This window comes from Catharus ustulatus, chromosome 1, assembly GCF_009819885.2.
Source record: "Catharus ustulatus isolate bCatUst1 chromosome 1, bCatUst1.pri.v2, whole genome shotgun sequence".
Taxonomy (NCBI): Eukaryota; Metazoa; Chordata; class Aves; order Passeriformes; family Turdidae; genus Catharus; species Catharus ustulatus.
Genome location: NC_046221.1, coordinates 21,179,653 through 21,199,023, shown reverse-complemented (window position 1 = coordinate 21,199,023; position 19,371 = coordinate 21,179,653). Strand labels below are relative to the sequence as shown.

Sequence of the window (19,371 nt, the reverse complement as noted above, 5' to 3'; positions counted from 1 at the left end):
CTTGTCGGTAACCAAAGTAGGAACTTAAAATTGTGATTTTTTTTTTTTTACATAACAAGTTAAAAAGGAAGATGGAAGTGACTTCAGTAACCATTTCATATTTTAGTTTAGCTTTGATCTTGAAAAAGGACAGTCACAGAAAATATTGTCAATAATTGCTGCTTTAACTGGAATCAGAGACCTCCCTGTTCCCTTAACAACAAACTGAACTTGGATTACATACTTTAGGGCCACTACTTTGCCATTTCCAACTGTGATGGAGTATGAGCAGTTCATGTTGTTGTGATAATCAAGAACTGAATGGGCTGGACTGCTGATGACGCCATTAGAGCCATTGAAAATGCCACCACAGGCTGTAGGGAAACAGAAGGAAGAGTGATTAGTTCTGAATACTAGTTTGGTCCTAATTCTCATATTTCTTCAAGGAGTTTACCTGCAAGGAAAGAAAGACCCTTGATAAATTTGGAGCAGTCTTCTTTGTCATGCCTGGAGCTGTTAATGTGAAATGTCTGTCAGGCTGTGCTCTGCAGTGGAAGAGTAATCAGCCTTGCAGTAACAGGTTGTTACTAATCCGTACCAAGTGGCACTGTGCAGGAAAAGACTGAGACTGATTTAAGTGTATCCTGCAGTAGGTCCAGAGAACAGCAGGGTGGGACAGGTGCCTCATGCAGCAGAAGAGAATAGCTCTTCCCTCATTCTAGCTTGCCAGAAGAAACCTGGCTATTGTGTGGGCAAAGATATTCTTTCATCCAGATTCTGGCCCCATAGAAGCCTCTATTTGGCCACAACTGCACTCATAGCCCTATCTCTGACATTTCTGGACTGAATGCATGCAGAGCCTCATCATCTGTCAATGCCCTGTGAGAGCAAAGGCATTGCTGTAGTGTTTGTTCTGCACAGAAATGCATAGAGGAGTCTCCAGGTATCACTAATCCCGTTCCCCACTTCCCCCTCTGCTGGGGTTTCTCACCACGGATGCAAATGAGGCCAGGATGTGGCTAATGTTTGTTCCCAGCTTCAGTGCTTCAGGGAACAAAAACTCTAATCTCCATTGTTAGCTTCAGCCTTCATTTTATAATCTTAAACTTAGGGGGAAAAAAAAAAAAAAAGAGTTTCCCTGAGTCTCCCTGCATCCTGTTGATAAGCTCAGAGCCACACACAGTTTTTCATGTTCATTGCCCAGGCTACCACTTTAACAAAGACAGTCCATACAGGGTGCTGCTGGATGCAGAGCCCCTGACGACTCAGGCTGGCAGCCTGGAGAATTGCAGATAAAGGATAGGAGTTGGGAAGATACAGAATAAGCATTATTCTATTGGAAGAGGGGGAGCCTTTTTCATTTTTTTTAACAAACAATGCAGCTAGGGGGAAGAGGAATGTTAATTGGCAGAATCTGCTTTGTATACAACAACAAGCTAATAAAGCTCCAGTTATCCTTTTCAAATGTCAGAAGTCACAAGTCAGATAGCAGCAACTGACTTGAGTGAGTTATGAAGGTCTTTTCCATGAGTAACTGCACATTGTCATTTCTCAATGTTAGTCCCTCTGTCTTAACTGCATCAGATCATTTATTTCACATGAAGAATGTAGCCTTATGCTTTTTTGCTGTGGCTTTCAACATGAGGAATGCATTAAGGGAAATACCAAAATTAAACTCACACTTTTCTTTGCAGCTAGAAAATTATGCTTTCAAACTTAAAAGTGGTCTTTACCAGTTAAACCTAGAAAATATTATAATGGTTTTGCAAATAAAATCAATCTTCTGGGATACTTATATTTGTGCAGATGTAAATTCTAAACTCATGTGAATTCACACTAAATGTGAATTTTTTGAATTCACATTTTCTCTTTAAAAATAAGAGATCTCTTATGAATGACAAATGAGGTTTAGTGAAAATAGCTATTAACTAATAAAATAAATGTAAATCCCAAGTTTCATTTACATTAGTTCCTGGCACCTGCAAGAGGGTTATCAATTGGAGGCATATAGCTGTGTCCATTTACCTGTTCTGCTTCCCATATTATATCATGTAATTTTAGTATAACTGAGAATTCAACCATTCTCCTGTAAGTGATAAATTCTTTAAAATTAACTCAATTAATGTTTCTCCTTAGGCAATGCAAATAACAATCAATCAACCAACCAACCAACCAACCAACCAACCAACCAACCAACCAACCACTTCCAAAAATGGTTGCACTTCTTTTCTACAGAAAAGGGAAAATGTTTCAGTTCCTGACTTGGTCCCATGAAAAGTCTAGAAATGAGAATTATGAGAACTGTGTTAGTACACACCAAACAGTGCCATGTCCTGATCCTGAGAACTGTTTTGAGCAAATGCAGTGGGAAAATGTACCATCTACACCCATCTAAGGTATTCCCAAAATGAAGTACTACTTTCCTACGCAGAACCATTATCCAGAATATTTCTACCACCTAAAATACAGAAGAGTGCATACTTACCAATTGCTCTGTATCTAGCCTGGAATCCAAAGCCTACAATGTGGGAGTCAGTGTAAAAGTTGAGCAGCATGGGTCCAAAGACACTGACTGGGGCAGGAAGCTTATTGCCACAGAGAGTGATGACAGGATGTGCGGCTGTGCTCTTCCCACTGAAGATGCTCACTCCATCATAAAGACAAATTCTGCTCAGGAGTGCTGGGGCTGCATGGGCATAGAGTGCAGAAGAGTTAGCAGCATATTTTTTGCATGTGGTTTACTGAGCAACAACTATTTAGCAACAACCTAATCAAGGAGAAGAATTGAATTTCATATTGCTTTCCATTCCAGGGATCTCAGGATTTTGTTGCTTGCTGAGTATGCAAATGTCAACTTTTAACATGCAGTAAAACTGTGGCAGAAAAAGGCAAAGAGACCTTTTATGTAAGACATCAGATTTGTGTGATTCAACACATCCTATGATCTGGAAAAGGCTCCAGACCCCTTGAATTTGTGGGAGTTCACAGTTGAATGAACACCCTCCATGAAGAGGTAAGGAGACCCAAAAAACCATGGACGTCCTCTGCAGATAAAAACAATGCACTTTTTGTTACAGGCAACTAGCTACCTGGAATATCTTTTCCCTTAATGCAGAATTCAGCACTCAGTGCAGGGACTTTTGAACCATTGTGAGATTTTTGAACAATCAAAAAGTAGTCCATACACCAGCAAGTTTCAGAGCTGACTTATTTCTTCCTGATTTCCCTCAAACTTTCAAGTACCTAAACTCATGCTCTTCAGCTTGACTCAAGGAAAAGTCAAAAGGAAATGTGATCTTCTAGTGGTTTTCTAAAGCAATATGTTTTGGGGGGAAAATCAGTGCAGATATTAGGCTAAGTGGGAAAAAAAGGAACACAGAAACAGGGAGTTCAGCATTCTATTATTTTTTTCCCTACTGTTTGAACTTTCTCATTTGAAGTCAGGTTTCTGGAGGAATGAGCCATTTTCTCTGACTCCCTGCCCTATCTTCAGGACTTTCTAGCCACCTCACTGTTTGCAAACAGATTTGGCTGAGGAGAAAGATATAAAAAATGTGAAGGTCATATCAGTTTCACATTTCATAGAAATGTGCTGAGTTGGAGGGGACCCACAAGGATCATCAAGCCCAACTCCTGATCCTGCACAGCACCATCTCCAAGAGTCATACCCTGTGCCCGAGAGCATTGTCCAAACACTTCTTGAACACTGCCAGACTTGGCACTGTGACCACTGCCCTGGGCAGCTGTTCCAGTGCCCAACCACCCTCTGGGGTAAGAACCTTTGTCTAATACCCAACCTAAACCTCTCCTGACACAACCTCAGGCCATTCCCTTGTTTCCTGTCACTATACAGCACAGAGCAGAGATCAGTGCCTGCCCCTTCTCTTCCCCTCACAATGAAGTTGTCACTGCAGCGAGGTCTCCCCTCAGTGTCCCCCAGACTAAAGAGACCAAGCCACTCCTCATGTGGCTTCCCTTCTAGGCCCTTCCCTATTTTCATAGCTCTCATTTGGAAGCTCTCTATAGCCTAAAGCCTTTCTTATACTGAGGTGACCAAAAGGTCTGTAGCTGTATAAGAGTACCAGAGGAATGGTCCCAAAGAAGGACAAGCTACACTTTCAGGGGGTGTGAGAGACCTACCCAGCACCAGCCACCAGTGCCCCAGGAGCTCAGAGCCATGTCCCCACCTCCCTGCCCAGCTGGGAGCCACAAGCAGGGGCAGAAGTTGCTGGTACCCAGCTGGTACCACCAAGGAATATATGGTGGGAGCAAGAAAGCTGAATTAATGCTGTCAGTGAAAAGCATAGCACACACCTACTGAAAAATGAGTTTCATCAGTTGTTATACTTAAAGGATAACTTGATGCTTTCCTTGTCTTTTTCATAATTTACAAGCTTAATGGGAGCTGGGGTGTCACATGTTTAAGTTATCATGTTTAGTGACCTGTAATAATGAAGCAGTTACTTAAACTGCAAAGGATTAATAGGGAATTAACTAAATTTTACAGGAGAGACACACAGCCTCCTGTTGTAGCAGAGTGATTCCTGCAGATTGTCCATTCAAAACGAGCTGCTTCCAGTCGTTGCAGGAAACAAGATAATTGTTTGAACACGATGACAAGCAGGAATGGAGTGATAGTTCTGTTTCATGAGACCAACAGAATGATCTCAGCAGTCAGATGTATTTTAGATCATCTATGGAGGTTTAATTTTAAAAATTCCTTCTGTCTCAATAAAGACAATGTATGTTAACATGCTTTGCAATTATGTCAATGCAGAAATGTGGTACAGTGCTTGTCTGACTCTAGCAGGAGTAACTAAGCTGATAACCAGCCACATCAGATAGTTGATTACACTGATAATAAAACAATTGATTAAAAATATTCTTCATGTCCTATCCTTTTTTTAAAATTTAATAATGTGATAAAACAAAAATGTAAACTTCAAATTAAAAAAAAAAAGAAATTGAGATGAGCATTTTCATGATGGGAAAGATTTGAGAAAGCTACGTAGGTAATTTTCTGAAAAGACCTGAGAAAAGCATGAAGTGAAACTAATTTCTCAGCAAAGCCAGGGTTCCTAATAATTATCACAAATCGATTTGCAATGCTGCATTGGAAAAAATAAGATGGTTAATGAAGGATTGTGAGCAAAAGTCTTAATTTCTAGTTTTGAATACTCATTGCTTGGGCCAATATGATTTATGACTCATAAATCCTGGCAAGAGTAATTATTGTTTGATCTCTATCCTGTAACTTACTCTCTTGTTTACACTTTTCCTAATTTCTCACCAATCTAAATGCATTATTCTGTAAATATTCCCCAGATTCAGATTCTCCTCATGTCATACTTTCAGCCTCTACACATACTCAACACATCATCCACAATTCTCTGTGGTTTATTTCCTTTGATCATATAATCTTAGATCTTTTCTAGACCAATTTCTGTCCCTTACACTACAATGAAATAGTTTTCATGAGTCTCCAGAGATCTGTTCTTAGCCAGATGTCAGACCAACATCCTCTTTGAGCTGACAGGCACTTTCTACATAGCCAGCACTGTTTTTCTTCATAAAGCATTGTCTACTAAGAGCTTTTGCTCATCCTTCTGGTATTACTGCATCCTCTGTTCTGATTCATTCATGAGGATTCTGTGAGATACCTTCTGTCTTGCTCTCCTTATCTCCACATTAGCTCTGTATAATCTCATTTGCAAGGACAGATGCAACTGCTCTCTCTGTGTTGGTGACCCCATAAGTTTCCAGTTACTATCTTTAAGATAAATTCTTTCCTATCCTTCCACTGTACCATTCACTCTTCTAGCCTTGACCATATTTCTTCCAAATACTTCTGGAGAGATCATTTATTTGCCCTGACATTATGAACACATCCTTGTTTCTTTGAATTGCTGCATGCATTTGCTTTCATGGCCTTGTGTTATCTATCTGCACTCTATTTATCATCTCTTGGCACCATTCAGCATTGATACATTGACCCTTGTCTCCAAAGTTCACATGATAAGAGCTTCAGTTGTCCTTACATTACATTTGAAATATGCTTTTGGGTTGTCTCCTTTTCACTTTGCAGAAATTTCTGTCCAGTCTCATTATTGTCCATAAAATCATTTGTTTCATATGATGCAGGCACAAAAAACTTGATCAAATCTGGGCCCCTGACTATCTGATCACTAATATCAATTTCCACTTTCTATCTCTCTGTCTTTAGCCATAGATTCTGTTTCATTTACTACTGAGGCAAAACCTTTTTGTTTAAAGGCTGTAAAACTTAAAATAATGAGGCTTTTTTCACAACAGCGGCTTCTGATATAAATGAAAATACAAGTAGGAATTACTAAAGTAGAAGTATTACCTAGAAACATACCACTATGAAATATATCAACCAGCTCTGTAGCACAAGATATTGTTTTGAAAGCAAGGAATTAAAATTCTTTCTCATATATACTCTATTTCAAAATAATCTGTTGCTAAACTTGTCTGTTTTCTGAATTGCCTAGTAACAGTTGAGAAAGCAGATAGACCAGACTCGAAAAAGCCATGACCCTATCCCAGATTGCAAAACTGCAGACATGTGTTTTTTTAAAAAGGAGAAATAAACGAGTTATTAAAATATTTTTCAGATCAATGTGGTATAAACACAAAGCAGTTGTCTTGTATGGACAGAGAATAAATACTACAGAATTCTAGCAGATACTGCAGGAAGCCTACATTCATTCTCCCTATTTTGCCATTATTGGGACTCTTTAAGTGTTATACTCACACTTGGAGAGCATTACAGCCACTGAGTAATACATTACTGTAGCTGTCCTAGATGAGAATTTGTCAAGATGTTAATCTGAATAAATCTAATGGACAAGAAATTGAATGCCATTATTCTTAGATAGTAAGTCCAACAATAAAGACAAATCAGGGGTTTTTACTAATTCTAATATGTGAGTTTAGTAGACTTTTGATCCAAGGAGGGAGGGCAGATGAAGACATCACTGCAGAAGTTGGGCTGGGATAACAAACTCACCCCTATTTGTTTGGTTCTGTATAAAATAGCCAAACAGAACTGTTGTGGTACAAGAAGCAAGTGGCAGCTTATGCAACTTCCTGAAACTGGCAAATTAAAAGAGAGGTTCTACGACCATATTCAATTTGGCACAGGAATAAACGTCCTGAACACTGCGAGGAAATCACAGAAGCCACGCCAAACTCCATTCATGGGGTTAATCTTGCCTATGTTTTCCTGCCCAGATCTCAAGTATCTTGTGTAAACTATTGTTTATGGCTTCCTGCAATAGTCAATAGGTAAAGAGAGTGAGGGAGGCTTTCAGAAAGTAATTCACTCCACCTGCACAACACATTTGGTTCTGAGTTTAAAGCCCTCCTCCACTAGGAGATAAATCTAGGTGAATATTAAATTAGATGTATCTTTTCAGGGTCTCAAAGTGAGATAAAAATTGTTCTACGTACCAAGAAGCAGACAGTTTCGATTAAATTTTGACCACAAAATCAACAAAGGAAGTTTCCCCAAGTTCTCTCCTGCTCTGTTGCTATATTTAGTGCTTAATACATATTTAATACTTAGTACATGCATGGTATGTTTGTTTGGTTCCAGGTAATGACACCATATCACTGCTGTGGGTTACCAGCCTCAGTCATTCTTTAGAATCACAAGAGGCATCCCATCATAACTGAAAACGTAACTATTACAGGGCAGAGATCTGTGACTAACCCATTAAGTCATTCTGTTTTGTAGCAATGTGTCACTGCACTATAGGCTATTAACTTCTGCCTTCTAATTTTTTGCAGAAGATACCTCAACCTGTTCAAGTCCATGAGATATGCATGCTTTACAGGTATTATTTTAAATATTTCATTTCTTTACCTAACTACTATGGAAAAAAAATTAGATTTCTTTTGAGAGGTCAAATAAATTATGTTAATTAGACATGCAGCTGAACTTTAAAACCCAATCTAGAACATCTGTAATAGCACGATTAAAATTTTAAAGGCCACTCTCAGCAGCAATCTAAGCAGGTGCAATGCTTCCTTGCATACGGAATAGCTAGAAATGTTTTTAACAGATGCTGCCAAACATTGTCCTGCTTGTGCAAAAAAAATAATGGAGTTCACACTGGAAACCCTTAGGCACATGTGCTAAATACAGTGTGACTGCTGAATAAGTTTTAATTTCTTCAATAATAGTTTTCAAGATGGTGGTTTCAATCCTTACAATTTAAACCCAGGTGATTTTCCTTTACTGCAGGGCTCTATTTTAAGATTTCGTAAAAAATATTAGTAACCAGCTACTGGGGAGTGTCATACTTCCTCCTTGCTAACCAGATGTCCATTAGCTCATATCCACAGTTCTTTCACGTGACCAAGGACTTTTAGTCCGTGTAGCCTAAGGAAGCCTATAAAAATAAAGGAACAAACTGTACGGCAAGAACAAGAATATTTTTAATATTTCTTTAGATCTATGTTAATTATTATGTCTGTATCATTCACCTCTCTGTTTTAATCCTCTTGATACTAAAAGCTTGGATCCATGTATAAATTACCTGAATGCACAGACAGAATGCAGATTAGTAAATGTGCTCAAGAGTTGACAAAATTGGCACCATCTGATTCAGCCTAATGTTTAGTGTGTTTGCTGAATAATAGCAGTGTCTTCTATGTGAAGAAATGACATAATTTCTGTGGTTTACATTTTATTTAAAAAAATTCTTAAAACAGTGATTTGTATCAGGGGATGAAAAAAATATTTCAGATAAAATCACAGTAAAAACAATTTTTTATCTCAGACCTAAATTAAGTATGAACTAGAATACTTTTGAATTCAAAGCAGTCTGGAAACTTAAAATGAAAAGAAAAGAATACTGTTTTCTGCCTTTGTTGATGGTCTGAAGAAAAATTCAAATCACACAACCCAACTTAGTACCAAATTACTCAATATTTCTTTGTCTGGTGACTTCAAGGGAACCAGATTAAGATGGCCTTAAAATATGTGATGCCCCTTAAGTAGTTTGGACATACTGATTCCTCTGTGTTATCATGGCATGTCCACATATAAAAATATGACTTTATCAAGGTTGAGAAAGCTTTACCATTCACACCAATGTGATCAGGATACTGTACTTGTTATTTCTTGGCTACATGTGGCCAAATTTGATAATCATAAGAGGGACTTCTTCTACTGGTGTATACAGGGTAGTCACTTTTATGCATTTCCCACTGCTGTAGTCTTTCACCTAATTTCATATTTCTGTGTTCTTACTTCCTTGTAAAACAGAATACAGTAATTTCACGAATACAAGCCGCACCATTTTGACTTAGATTTTGCTCTCAAACCAGAAATGCGGCCAATATTCAGGAGTGGCTAATATGTGAATAATTTTCTGACATTTACAACCCCAGAAGTGCCAGCCAGGGTGCCGAGCCGAGCACCTGCCAGTAAAACCCAGGATTTCACGATTGTTACAAATTGGATACTGTGTTGCGCCATGGGTGGGGCCAGCTCAGCGCCGGCAGCGTTGGGGGAGGGAGGGAGGGAGGCAGGGGAGTTCCCTACTTCAGGCGGGGGAAAGGCAGGGGGCTCTGTGCTGACATCCCCACAGCTCGGGGAGGAGGCGGGGGGCTCCGCCCCCGCTCTCCGCCGCGGCGCCGGGAGCAGGGGGCACTCCGTGCTCGCCCGCCGCCGCCGCGCCAGGACCAGGCGCCCACCGCGGGAGCGGGGCGTGCTCCGTGCTCGCCCGCCGCGGCGGGAGCGGGGTGTGCTCTCCATGCCCGGCCGGGGCCACGGCGGGAGCGGGCCGCTCTCTCCGTGCCCGGCCGGCGCCGCGGCGGGAGCGGGGTGTGCTCTCCCTGCCCGGTCGGCACCGCAGCGGGAGCGGGGCTGGGGCGAGCGAACCCAGAGGCGGCGGCCATCCCCAAGCGGCACCACCGAGCTGAGCCACCTGGCCCCGTCAGCGGCCCCTAGCGGCCCGAGCCTGCACAGCCTTAGTTGAGCCAGTAAACCCCGCCCTGCCGCGGTTCTGTTAGTATTTGGCAACTTTGTTGCACGCGGGTCCTCGCTGCGAATGACAGAGCGGCTTATATTCAGGTGCGGCTTATTTATGGACAAAAACCGAAATATTTGCCAACAACCATAGATGCGGCTTATACTCAGTGCGGCTTGTATTCGTGAATTTACTGTATATTTATATCTGTTTTATCAGTTAAGGAACAGATGGACAGAAAAGCAAAACAGCTGACCCAAGATCAAAAAGATTGTAAGACTCAATGGCAAACAAACAAATTAACAAACAGGCAGGAACGAAGACCCAGATTAGCCACAGTCAATTTTATGTTCCAAGAAATTGGTAAATTCCCAAAAACATTGCTGCAAGATACTCAACAAGTGAAATCTCTTCATTCTTCTGGAAGACTTCTGTGACTCAAAACCTGAAACTCTGTGACTCACCCTGAAACTATAAATTTTGGTCTGTAAAAGACTTTCAGAATGGTCCAGCAAATTACACCAGCAGCGATTTTCAATGATAGAAGATTTGTATGTTTTCAAGTAATAAATTACACTTCATAATACATACTGAAACTATGAAGAACCACTTACCTTCCAAGTGAAAATTCTCAAATTCTAGGATCACCAGTGACTGTGGTCCCTGATCTATAATATAATTGCAGTTCAGGTTGTTATCATACTGACTAGGGTAGTTTGGAGAAACAATACGACCTTCAGGACTAGTGAAATTTACTCCACATCCTGCAAACAAATAAATAAAGCACAGTTATAATCCAGGTGACAATACTGTTTTGGGTTTACAGTAAGAAACCCAATAACGTACATAAGGACCTCATCTCTCCTGGTGGAAAAAACCAGCAAGAGTACCATACCATGATGGCAAAAGCAGGTCTTACACATACCTGGAGCAGCATTTTTGGGAAGTGTAGGGCTTTCCCACCTAGAGTGTCACACTCTTGGATAAGATCAGGCCATAGCCCCACAGCCCCTGAACAGGAGGGCACAGCACTGCTGTTCTTGTGGGTGTGGAGCCTGCAAATTTCAATCTCCCTTAGTACATACAACGTGCCTGAATTGGAGGAGGGGTTACTGGGGCACAGGAGCTACATGACCTCTGTTTTTCTTTTTTAAGACAAAAGCTTGAAAGAATGCAGTGCACAGTGAAATGATGGTAGAAGATTAGGAACAGGCATATGAAGCCTGTGACTGTCTCCACTAAGACATCGTTGGGTGTTACTGACAACATTAGTGCAAACATTATAAAAACTAAAGTGGTTTCAATCCAGAATTCTCTGTGCTTCAGTAGTGTTTCCCTCAAAGCACTTAGTTTCTTGCTACTTTAATCTGAATGCCATGAAGGGCAAGTGGCTTCTTTGGCAGCATCCTACAAAAAACCCAAGCAACCAACAGCAGCTGAGCAGTACCTTTTCTATTTCTCATGGGTTTGACCATCACAAAGCACACACCTTGGTTAAAGAAATGTCTTCTTAAGAAAATAAAACTTTAGCTTCCATGTAGTTTTTAATTTTTAAAATTTAAAGCCTATTCATTCTTTTCAGCACTGAAAAGGCAAAGATGGCAGAGAATAACTACAAAATTAGAGCTGCATCTTGGGCATGTCCAACACTAGAGTTCATCGCATTCAGTATGGAAATTCCTGGTTTAAATATCTGGGCAGAGGCTTCAATGCCTTGTTGGATTGGGGTCTGAATTGCTACACACAGGTCAAACTAGTCTCAAATGGACCAATTAAGCAGCCATCTGGCTTTAATATTACTTACTGCTTGTGAAAGATGCGGAGAAACCTGGTGCAGGAGCATCCTGAGACTGAAATACTGTAGTTATCACATTGTTTGGAGCAACAACAGGATCAGGAGCTGAACTTCCACATCCTGTGGCTAACAAAGCTGCATCTTCTTCGTTATTTCCTCTCCACACCTGGCAAGGCCAGATTGGAAATGGTTTAGTGCTTTCAAAATCAAAGTAGTTTGTGGGAAGCCAACAGGAATTACATATGCAATTTTTCTTTCCATAGACTTAGGGTTCATCTCACAGTGAATCAAAGAGTCCTAAATTGGAGTTAATTACTAAAGCGAGTGAAGACAAAAAGGTTCCTGCAAGGAGTGTCATAGTGAATAATTTAGGTTGCCAGAGACCTCTGAAGGGCATCTGGAGGTCATTTGATTGAACCCTTGCTGATCAGGTCCAGAGGACAAGAGAAAAACATTTTATGCATATCATTACCTACTTCCATTTTTTCTCTGCTTACTTAACTCCATACAACCTATGACTATGCATATCTGTGTATACAAGGAATTATTACAAGCAATCCTCATTCAGTAAATAAAAATCAAACCTGTCATGCTAGGGTAATATATAGGCATCAGATAATAACTAGTGTTCCCAATAATTTTTTTTTAAATTTTGCATTCACTTTTTCAATTGAATCAAGTAGAGTTACTAAAATAATAAAACTAAATATATATTAATAATAAAGAAAAAACGCATTATGTTTTAAATTACAGTAATTTCACGAATACAAGCCGCACCAATTTGACCAAAATTTTGGTGGAAACCCGCAAGTGCGGCCAATATTCCGGGGCGGCTAATACATTAACAAAATTCTAAAAGCTGCCAACACGGAAGTGAGAGCCCGCGGCAGCCCCAAGCCAAGCTGGAGCCTGGCCGGCCCCGGCAGAGGTGGGAAAGCCTGGCAGAGGCGGGGCCAGCAGTGTGGGGGGCGGGCGGCTGAGCCTGAGCCAGCAGGGCGGGGCAGGGGGGGGCGGCAGAGCCCGGGCCAGCAGGGCGGGGGAGCCCGGGAGAACTGGGGCTAGCAGTGCAGGGGAGCATGGCAGAAGCAGGAAGGCCGGTGGGTGGGGCTGCCTGGCAGCGGGGGAAGCCCAGCAGAATCGGGGCCAGAAGCGTGGGGGAGCCCGGCGGTGCGGGGGCCTGCAGTGCCGGTCAGGGCGAGGAAACGCGGCGGCGGTGCAGACAGGAGGGGGCGGCCGGCGAGCCTGGTGGCGGCGGCGGCAGCCCTGCCGGCGGGGCGAGCGAACGCGGCGCTCGTGAAAGCGGCGCTCGCGAAAGCGGCGCGGGGCGGGCGCGGCGCTCGCGAAAGCGGCGCTCGCGAAAGCGGCGCGGGGCGGGCGCGGCGCCCGCGAAAGCGGCGCTCGCGAAAGCGGCGCCTGCGAAAGCGGCGCGGGGCGGGCGCAGCGCTCGCGAAAGCGGCGCTCGCGAAAGCAGCGCCCGCAAAAGCGGCGCCCGCGAAAGCAGCGCGGCGCTCGCGAACGCGGCGCTCGCGAAAGCGGCGCGGGGCGGGCGCGGCGCTCGCGAAAGCGGCGCTCGCGAAAGCGGCGCGTGGCGGGCGCGGTGCTTGCGAAAGCGGCGCTCGCGAAAGCGGCGCTCGCGAAAGCGGCGCGGGGCGAACGCGGCGCGGGGTGAGCGGCGAGCCCGGCGGCGGCGGCGGCAGCCCGCCAGCCGGGCGAGCGAACGCGGCAGCGGGGCGGTGCTGACGGGAGAGGGGGGCCAGCGAGCCCGGCGGCGGCGGCAGCACCACCCGGCCAGCCCCGCCGAGCCGTGGCGCTGAGCTGGGCCACCCGGCCCCGTCGGCAACCATGAGCGGGCCGAGCCTGCCTGGCCCCGCCCCGAGCCAGTAAAGCCCGCTATGCCGCGATCCTGTTACTAATTGGCCAATTTGTGAAAGCTGCGCACGGATTCTCGCGACGAACGAAAGTGCGGCTAATATTCGGGGTGCGGCTTATCTATTGACAAAGACAGCAACATTGTCGAGGCACCGGGGGTGCGGCTTATAATCCGTGCGGCTTGTATTCGTGAAACTACTGTATTACTTCAACTGTACCAATAGCCAATTGAATCTCAAATCATGCATCCTAAGAAGCACATGCAAGTTAAGTATTTAAGTGAAATCCTCTTCAGGTAATTACAGTAATTTCATTACTATAAGGCGCACCCTTTTGACTAAAATTTTCCCCTGAACCCGGAAGTGCGCCTTATAGTCCGGTGCGCCTTATCTGATGGACAAAGTTCAGAAATTTGCAAACCCGGAAGTGAGAGCTGCGAGCCACCGGGGGAGTCGGCAGGGCCATGGCCACTGGGTGGAGGTGGGGCTGCGGGGCTGCGGCTGCCGGGTGGAGGCGGGGCCATGGGGCTCGGGCTGCTGGGTGCCCGTGGGGTCGCGGGACCGGGCTGCTGGGTGCCTGCAGGACCGGGGCTGCTGGGTGCTTGTGGGGCCACAGGACTGGGGCTGCTGGGTGCCCGTGGAGCCGTGGGGCTGTGGCTGCTGGGTGCCTGCAGGACCGGGGCCGCTGGGTGCCTGCAGGGCTGCGAGGCCAGGGCTCCTGGCTGGAGGTGGGGTCGGGGCTGCCGGGTTGAGGCGGGGCCTCGGCCAGCAAACGCACGGGGGGAGCTGGGGGCGGATCTTCACTGCAAAAAAAATGTGCGCCTTATAGTACGGTGCACCTTATGTGATCTACAAAGTTGCAAAATTTGCCGACTCCCGGGGGTGCGCCTTATAGTCCGGTGCGCCTTATGGTTGTGAAATTACTGTACTTAAATATGTGCTTGAGACTCATAGTTTAAGTGTTGAATTTCAAGGCACATGTAAAATGAAACATAGGTGCAAATGTTTGATGTTTCTAAACATTTAAATGTTTTCCTGAATCAGGGTGTTTATTGACAGACTGAGGATTTTAAATGGCTGTTTAAGTAATGAATTATTTATTCTAATAATAAAATTATTTTTGTTGATGTGCTTGAACAGTTTTTTCACTGTAATTTATACCAAAATATATCATATCTGACTTTTAAAATAATGTGTTTGAAGGAAACTGAGTGGAACTAGTACAGCCACATGAAACTGTGATTTCTCCAAGCAATCATCCTAGAAAGGAAAGGGTTAGCCAAGGGTTAGTCTGTAAGTGTAAGCGTATGAATCACCTCATTCATGTGACCAGGTGTTTGAGGCAATGGATGCTCAAAGGATATAATTTATACAGTCTATAGCCTGGCCAAGGTTTTGCAAAGTCACTGTTGATTTTGGATTGCTCTCTTTTGGCTGCTCAGCTTGGAATAAATGGAAGAAACTTACATCGTTCTACAGCTTTTCAGACACCTTCAAACATTTCAAATTAGACATTTGGAAAAGGAAGTGGACATCAAAAATTTCAGATCTTTCTCTATGGAGAAAATCTCCAACTGACATAGTTTTGTTTACGTCATTCAGGGCAGTTTAGGAATTTAAAATGAAACATTTTTACTGAATGGCATTAAGACTTTCAAATTAGCGAAATGTATTGTAACATTGCATCAATTAATTGCTGGAGCAGGTTATATAAAGAGAAATCAAATAGCTGTGGGGCTTTTTTCACAGCCTTAAAAAATGAGTGCAACTGTGAGTTGGTTGGTGTAGATCAGACGTACAGCTGCTCAAGTCATCCTACAAGTTGTAAAATTATGTTTGCCCTTTATTTCAAGTGAGAGTTGTATTGTTGTGGAGAAAATGAGCACAAAACCACTGAAAATATGCCAAATGCCTGAGAAAAAAATGACGCTGAAAAATTCAAGACATGTCCCCTCTATTCTATTGCTTTGAAAACAATGGCTCTTGACAACATATGAAAGATCAGATTGCTCTCTTTGTTTCTGAAAATTCAAAAAAGAAGTGCAACCTGGACAGTCTAAATACTTACAAAGAAGTTTGGTAGAGTTATAGTGTCAAGTTCACATTTTTTTCTTCACTGGAGTAATTGAAAAGAACTTTTCTTTATGCTTTATTTTCTCATTATTTTCTGGTTCTGAAATAATATATGCCTTTTTTATATATTTCATTTTTGGGGTTGCATGTAGGCTGATGGGACCCTGCTGGAGGGGGAACCTCAAGAACCGATGAAAATTAAAATTTTATACAGGCCAGTTCACAAAGCACACAGAAAATGGACTGTATGATGTAAGCACTTTAGTTTACATATCCCAAATTTTGTGCCTTGACAGTCCAAACCATAACAAATGCAAAACAGGGTTCTGAAATCATGACTTATTAAAGCATTGCTCTGCTGATCTAACCTCAACAACTATTTTACCTTCACATAACTGGTCTGGCAGCTTCCACTGCTGTCTGGAATCTGGAAGTTACTGTGGAAGTTCACCTCCAAGTGTTTGCTTTCATGTGTAATGATGGTCCATGTGCATCTGCTGTTCATGGGAAAGTTTTGAGGCCAGTGAGGGGACTTGATTGTTCCATTATCTGAATGAATGATTCCACCACAGCCTGGAAAAAATAGCAGCAGATGGGAGAAAAGTTGAAATATTTTTTGAGTGGTGTTCAGCTTAGAATGGTTATTTGCATCTGTGGCTGCAAAAGTGGGAGAGAAAAGCCCTGATGCTCATTGAAACTTTATTTATTTATTTTCTTCCTCCCACCCCTGCAGCGGGGAGGTAGTTACACTCTAGAGGTGTCTCTTTGTATTTCACTTCATTTTCTTCACAAGCTCATTCTTGCCACTTCATAGCCTTCTGCAAGGTCCATCTATACACTCCTGGCAATTTGAAGTGAATAATGCTTTGAAAGAGTGCAGGGTCAGGAATACGTATGAGACTGTGCAGGTTCCTCCCCACGCCTCAGAGCATGCACATTGTGACAGTCAGCCATTCAGAAGAGCACTCCAGGGGAAAAAACAGTCTACTAATACATCCTTTTATCTTCTCACTCTGCAACAGGCAAGTACTGCAGTTCCACATGTGAATCTATTCAAGTTACATCCGTTTACCCAGGGCAAAATGGCGACTTCCTCAGCCTAGGCAGCCCTGTGGATTTCAGTGGAATTATGGGATGGGCTGAAAAACATGCTTTTAAAAATTGTTAACAGATTCATTTATAAAAGGGAGTAGCTGGTCATGGCTCTGTGGCAGCTCATGATTTTACACTGAATAAGTTCAGTTAATTTGAAACATATTTGCAAATACCAAGCCAAGAATAATTTATTAGGGCTATGCATACAGTACTAGCAGCCCCTTCTTATTTCAGATACAGTGTAGTAAAAGGATGAATAAAGAAGAAAAAAAAAGGTTTGTGATATCCAGCTTTCTTCCTCTTAATTAAAAAAAATATAATAGCTTTAAAAGGCAGATGTTGTTTTTCATTCTTCTCTGTTAGAAATAGCAATTGTGTTTAGAAGGATATGAAGCCAAGTTTTGGTCACACATACAGAATGCAGACCTGGAGATTCTCAGTGAACAAATGAGAAGAAATTTGAAGAAAATAAACTAGGTAAATATAGAAATGAAAACTTCCAGAGAGAACACTTCCTTTGCACATGGCACATGTAGGCTACTGTCTGCTACACCACTGAAGAGTGGGCTTCATTGCACTTGAAATCTCAGGGACAATAGGGAACAGTGTCAAAAACTTTCTAAAATGACGGTGTATATTCAAGCAAGCACAGACTATTGATATATTTAAGCAGACAGTCCCTTACCTAACTGTGTGAATACAGCTACATCATTAGTGGACAGGATGATCAGGATCAGCCAGAAGGTTTGCAGCTGGAGGTGACAGTAGGAAGCATATGCCAGCTCTGCACTGAGGCAGGAAAGCACAGCAATTTCTGCCCTGCCACCATCTGCCACATCTACACATACCTGTAGTCCTTTAATGAGTTCCTGAAGTACACAAATGGTGAGCTACAGAGTGATGATAATTTCAAGAAAAGGAAGCTAGCTTTGAGAAATGCATGTATACCACCTTCAAGTGTACCAACATCTTCATCACAGTGAAGAGTTATAGGCTGTTGTCCTGTGTGCTCTTTGAGATGTTCTGCCTGCCTCTCTGTTTTGGAATGCACTTCTTCCTGGTTTTAAGTGTTTAAACTAAATTAAACTGTGGAACAATTGTTATTCATGAAGTGAAATGTCTCATAGTCCTTGACAATAGATGCCACTGCCGGGAGGGCAATGGTGATGGTATCAATTTACAGCCATCAAGAAACTGCCAGCAGGAGGTTTAAAAAGTACAAAATCGATCCAAATTTGAATTCATTGTGTAAGATCAGAAAGTACTGGATTAATACTTGATTTTTGTAGTACTGGCTTCTTTTAAAGATCCTGAAGATGACGGTCTGCCTTTCTTTTGTTCTTTAATGCAAACTTACCCAAAGATTCTGCTGTCCATGTTGCGTAAAAGCCACCTCCTCGAACTGAGTGATCAGAATTAAAGATGATGACTAGCTTGTTGGAACCAGACTGAATAGTCCCAGGTGAGGTGTTTCCACAATACGTTCCTATGACAGGAGAGCCTGGAGAGCCACCATTCAGGATAGTAACAGAATCCCACTTACAAATGGAATGATTTTCAACATGGAAGGCTGTAAAAGTAAGCTGCAACACACAAAGGTGACATTCAGGTGTCAGAACCACTCTAGGGGAGGGTGGGAGCAATTCCAATCAGATCCTGTAGTCATTGTGGCACAATGATTTCTGGGTACACTCAGAAATCTGACCCTCGCTTTATGATGCTTTCCTGCAAGTATTGATTGGAATCTTGCTACTATAATTAACAGCAGCTACTTAGCCTGCAGGCAGAAGTGGAAGTCATAGGTTCAAAACTGAATTCATTGTGTCTTAACCATACTTTGAAACTCAGTATGTGCTTCACAACAGTGCTGAATATGTACAGGTGTTGAACCACTTTCCTGCACTCAGAGTTTCTGTTCATAAAATATTACTGGCTATGCAAGCAGAAAGTAATGGTTTTTTTTTTTCTTCCTATTATTTTGAATCAATATCCTAACAGTTGCTAAAAATAATGTTTGTTTCCACCAAAACAGAAACAGTTCTGTGGTTTGTTCCTGTGGGTCTGGATGCATCACATAAACAGGCCAGGCTGGACAGGCAGCTCCTGACTCTGCCTCCCTCCCACACCAGTGCCAGCTATCCTTGGAGAGATGTGCTCATACGTGGGACTTCCAATTCAAACATTTAGATTGCTGATCCTGTAGACTCCCGGATTTGTTGATGTTGAAATATTGATGCACACTAGTTACTGCCTGGCTCTGTTTCCATCAGTTTGGGGATTTTTAAACTAGTTTCAGGAGCAGAATCTTCGTAGAAAAGTTTAGCAAACACACAGGATATTTTTCCCGTACCTTTTGTGTGTCTTCATTTCCAAAAGAACCTAAGACTAAATACAAGTTTAGCTGTAATAATTTAAGTTCAGAACTTTTCCAGCAACTGAAACTGGCAACTTATACTGGAAAAAATTAGTCTGCCCTCACTGAGCATGCTGCTACTCAGGCCTTTCAAAACAGAAATCTGCTTTCATCTGATTAAAATTAGTTCTGCTTTAAACTAGTTTG

The 19,371-nt window shown here is 42.7% G+C and overlaps 1 protein-coding gene across 1 annotated transcript in view; it reads right to left on the bottom strand.

The window, feature by feature from the left end:
• CUBN (cubilin) overlaps positions 1-19,371 on the bottom strand; it is a 152,972-nt gene that overhangs the window by 20,907 nt on the left and 112,694 nt on the right. The window contains exons 52-57 of the mRNA XM_033076268.1: positions 18,169-18,394; positions 16,102-16,289; positions 11,785-11,941; positions 10,595-10,744; positions 2,465-2,665; positions 224-353 (exon numbers count right to left, since the gene is read on the bottom strand). Of these exons, the coding sequence (XP_032932159.1) occupies positions 224-353; positions 2,465-2,665; positions 10,595-10,744; positions 11,785-11,941; positions 16,102-16,289; positions 18,169-18,394 (1,052 nt within the window). The remainder of the gene's footprint in view (positions 1-223; positions 354-2,464; positions 2,666-10,594; positions 10,745-11,784; positions 11,942-16,101; positions 16,290-18,168; positions 18,395-19,371) is intronic.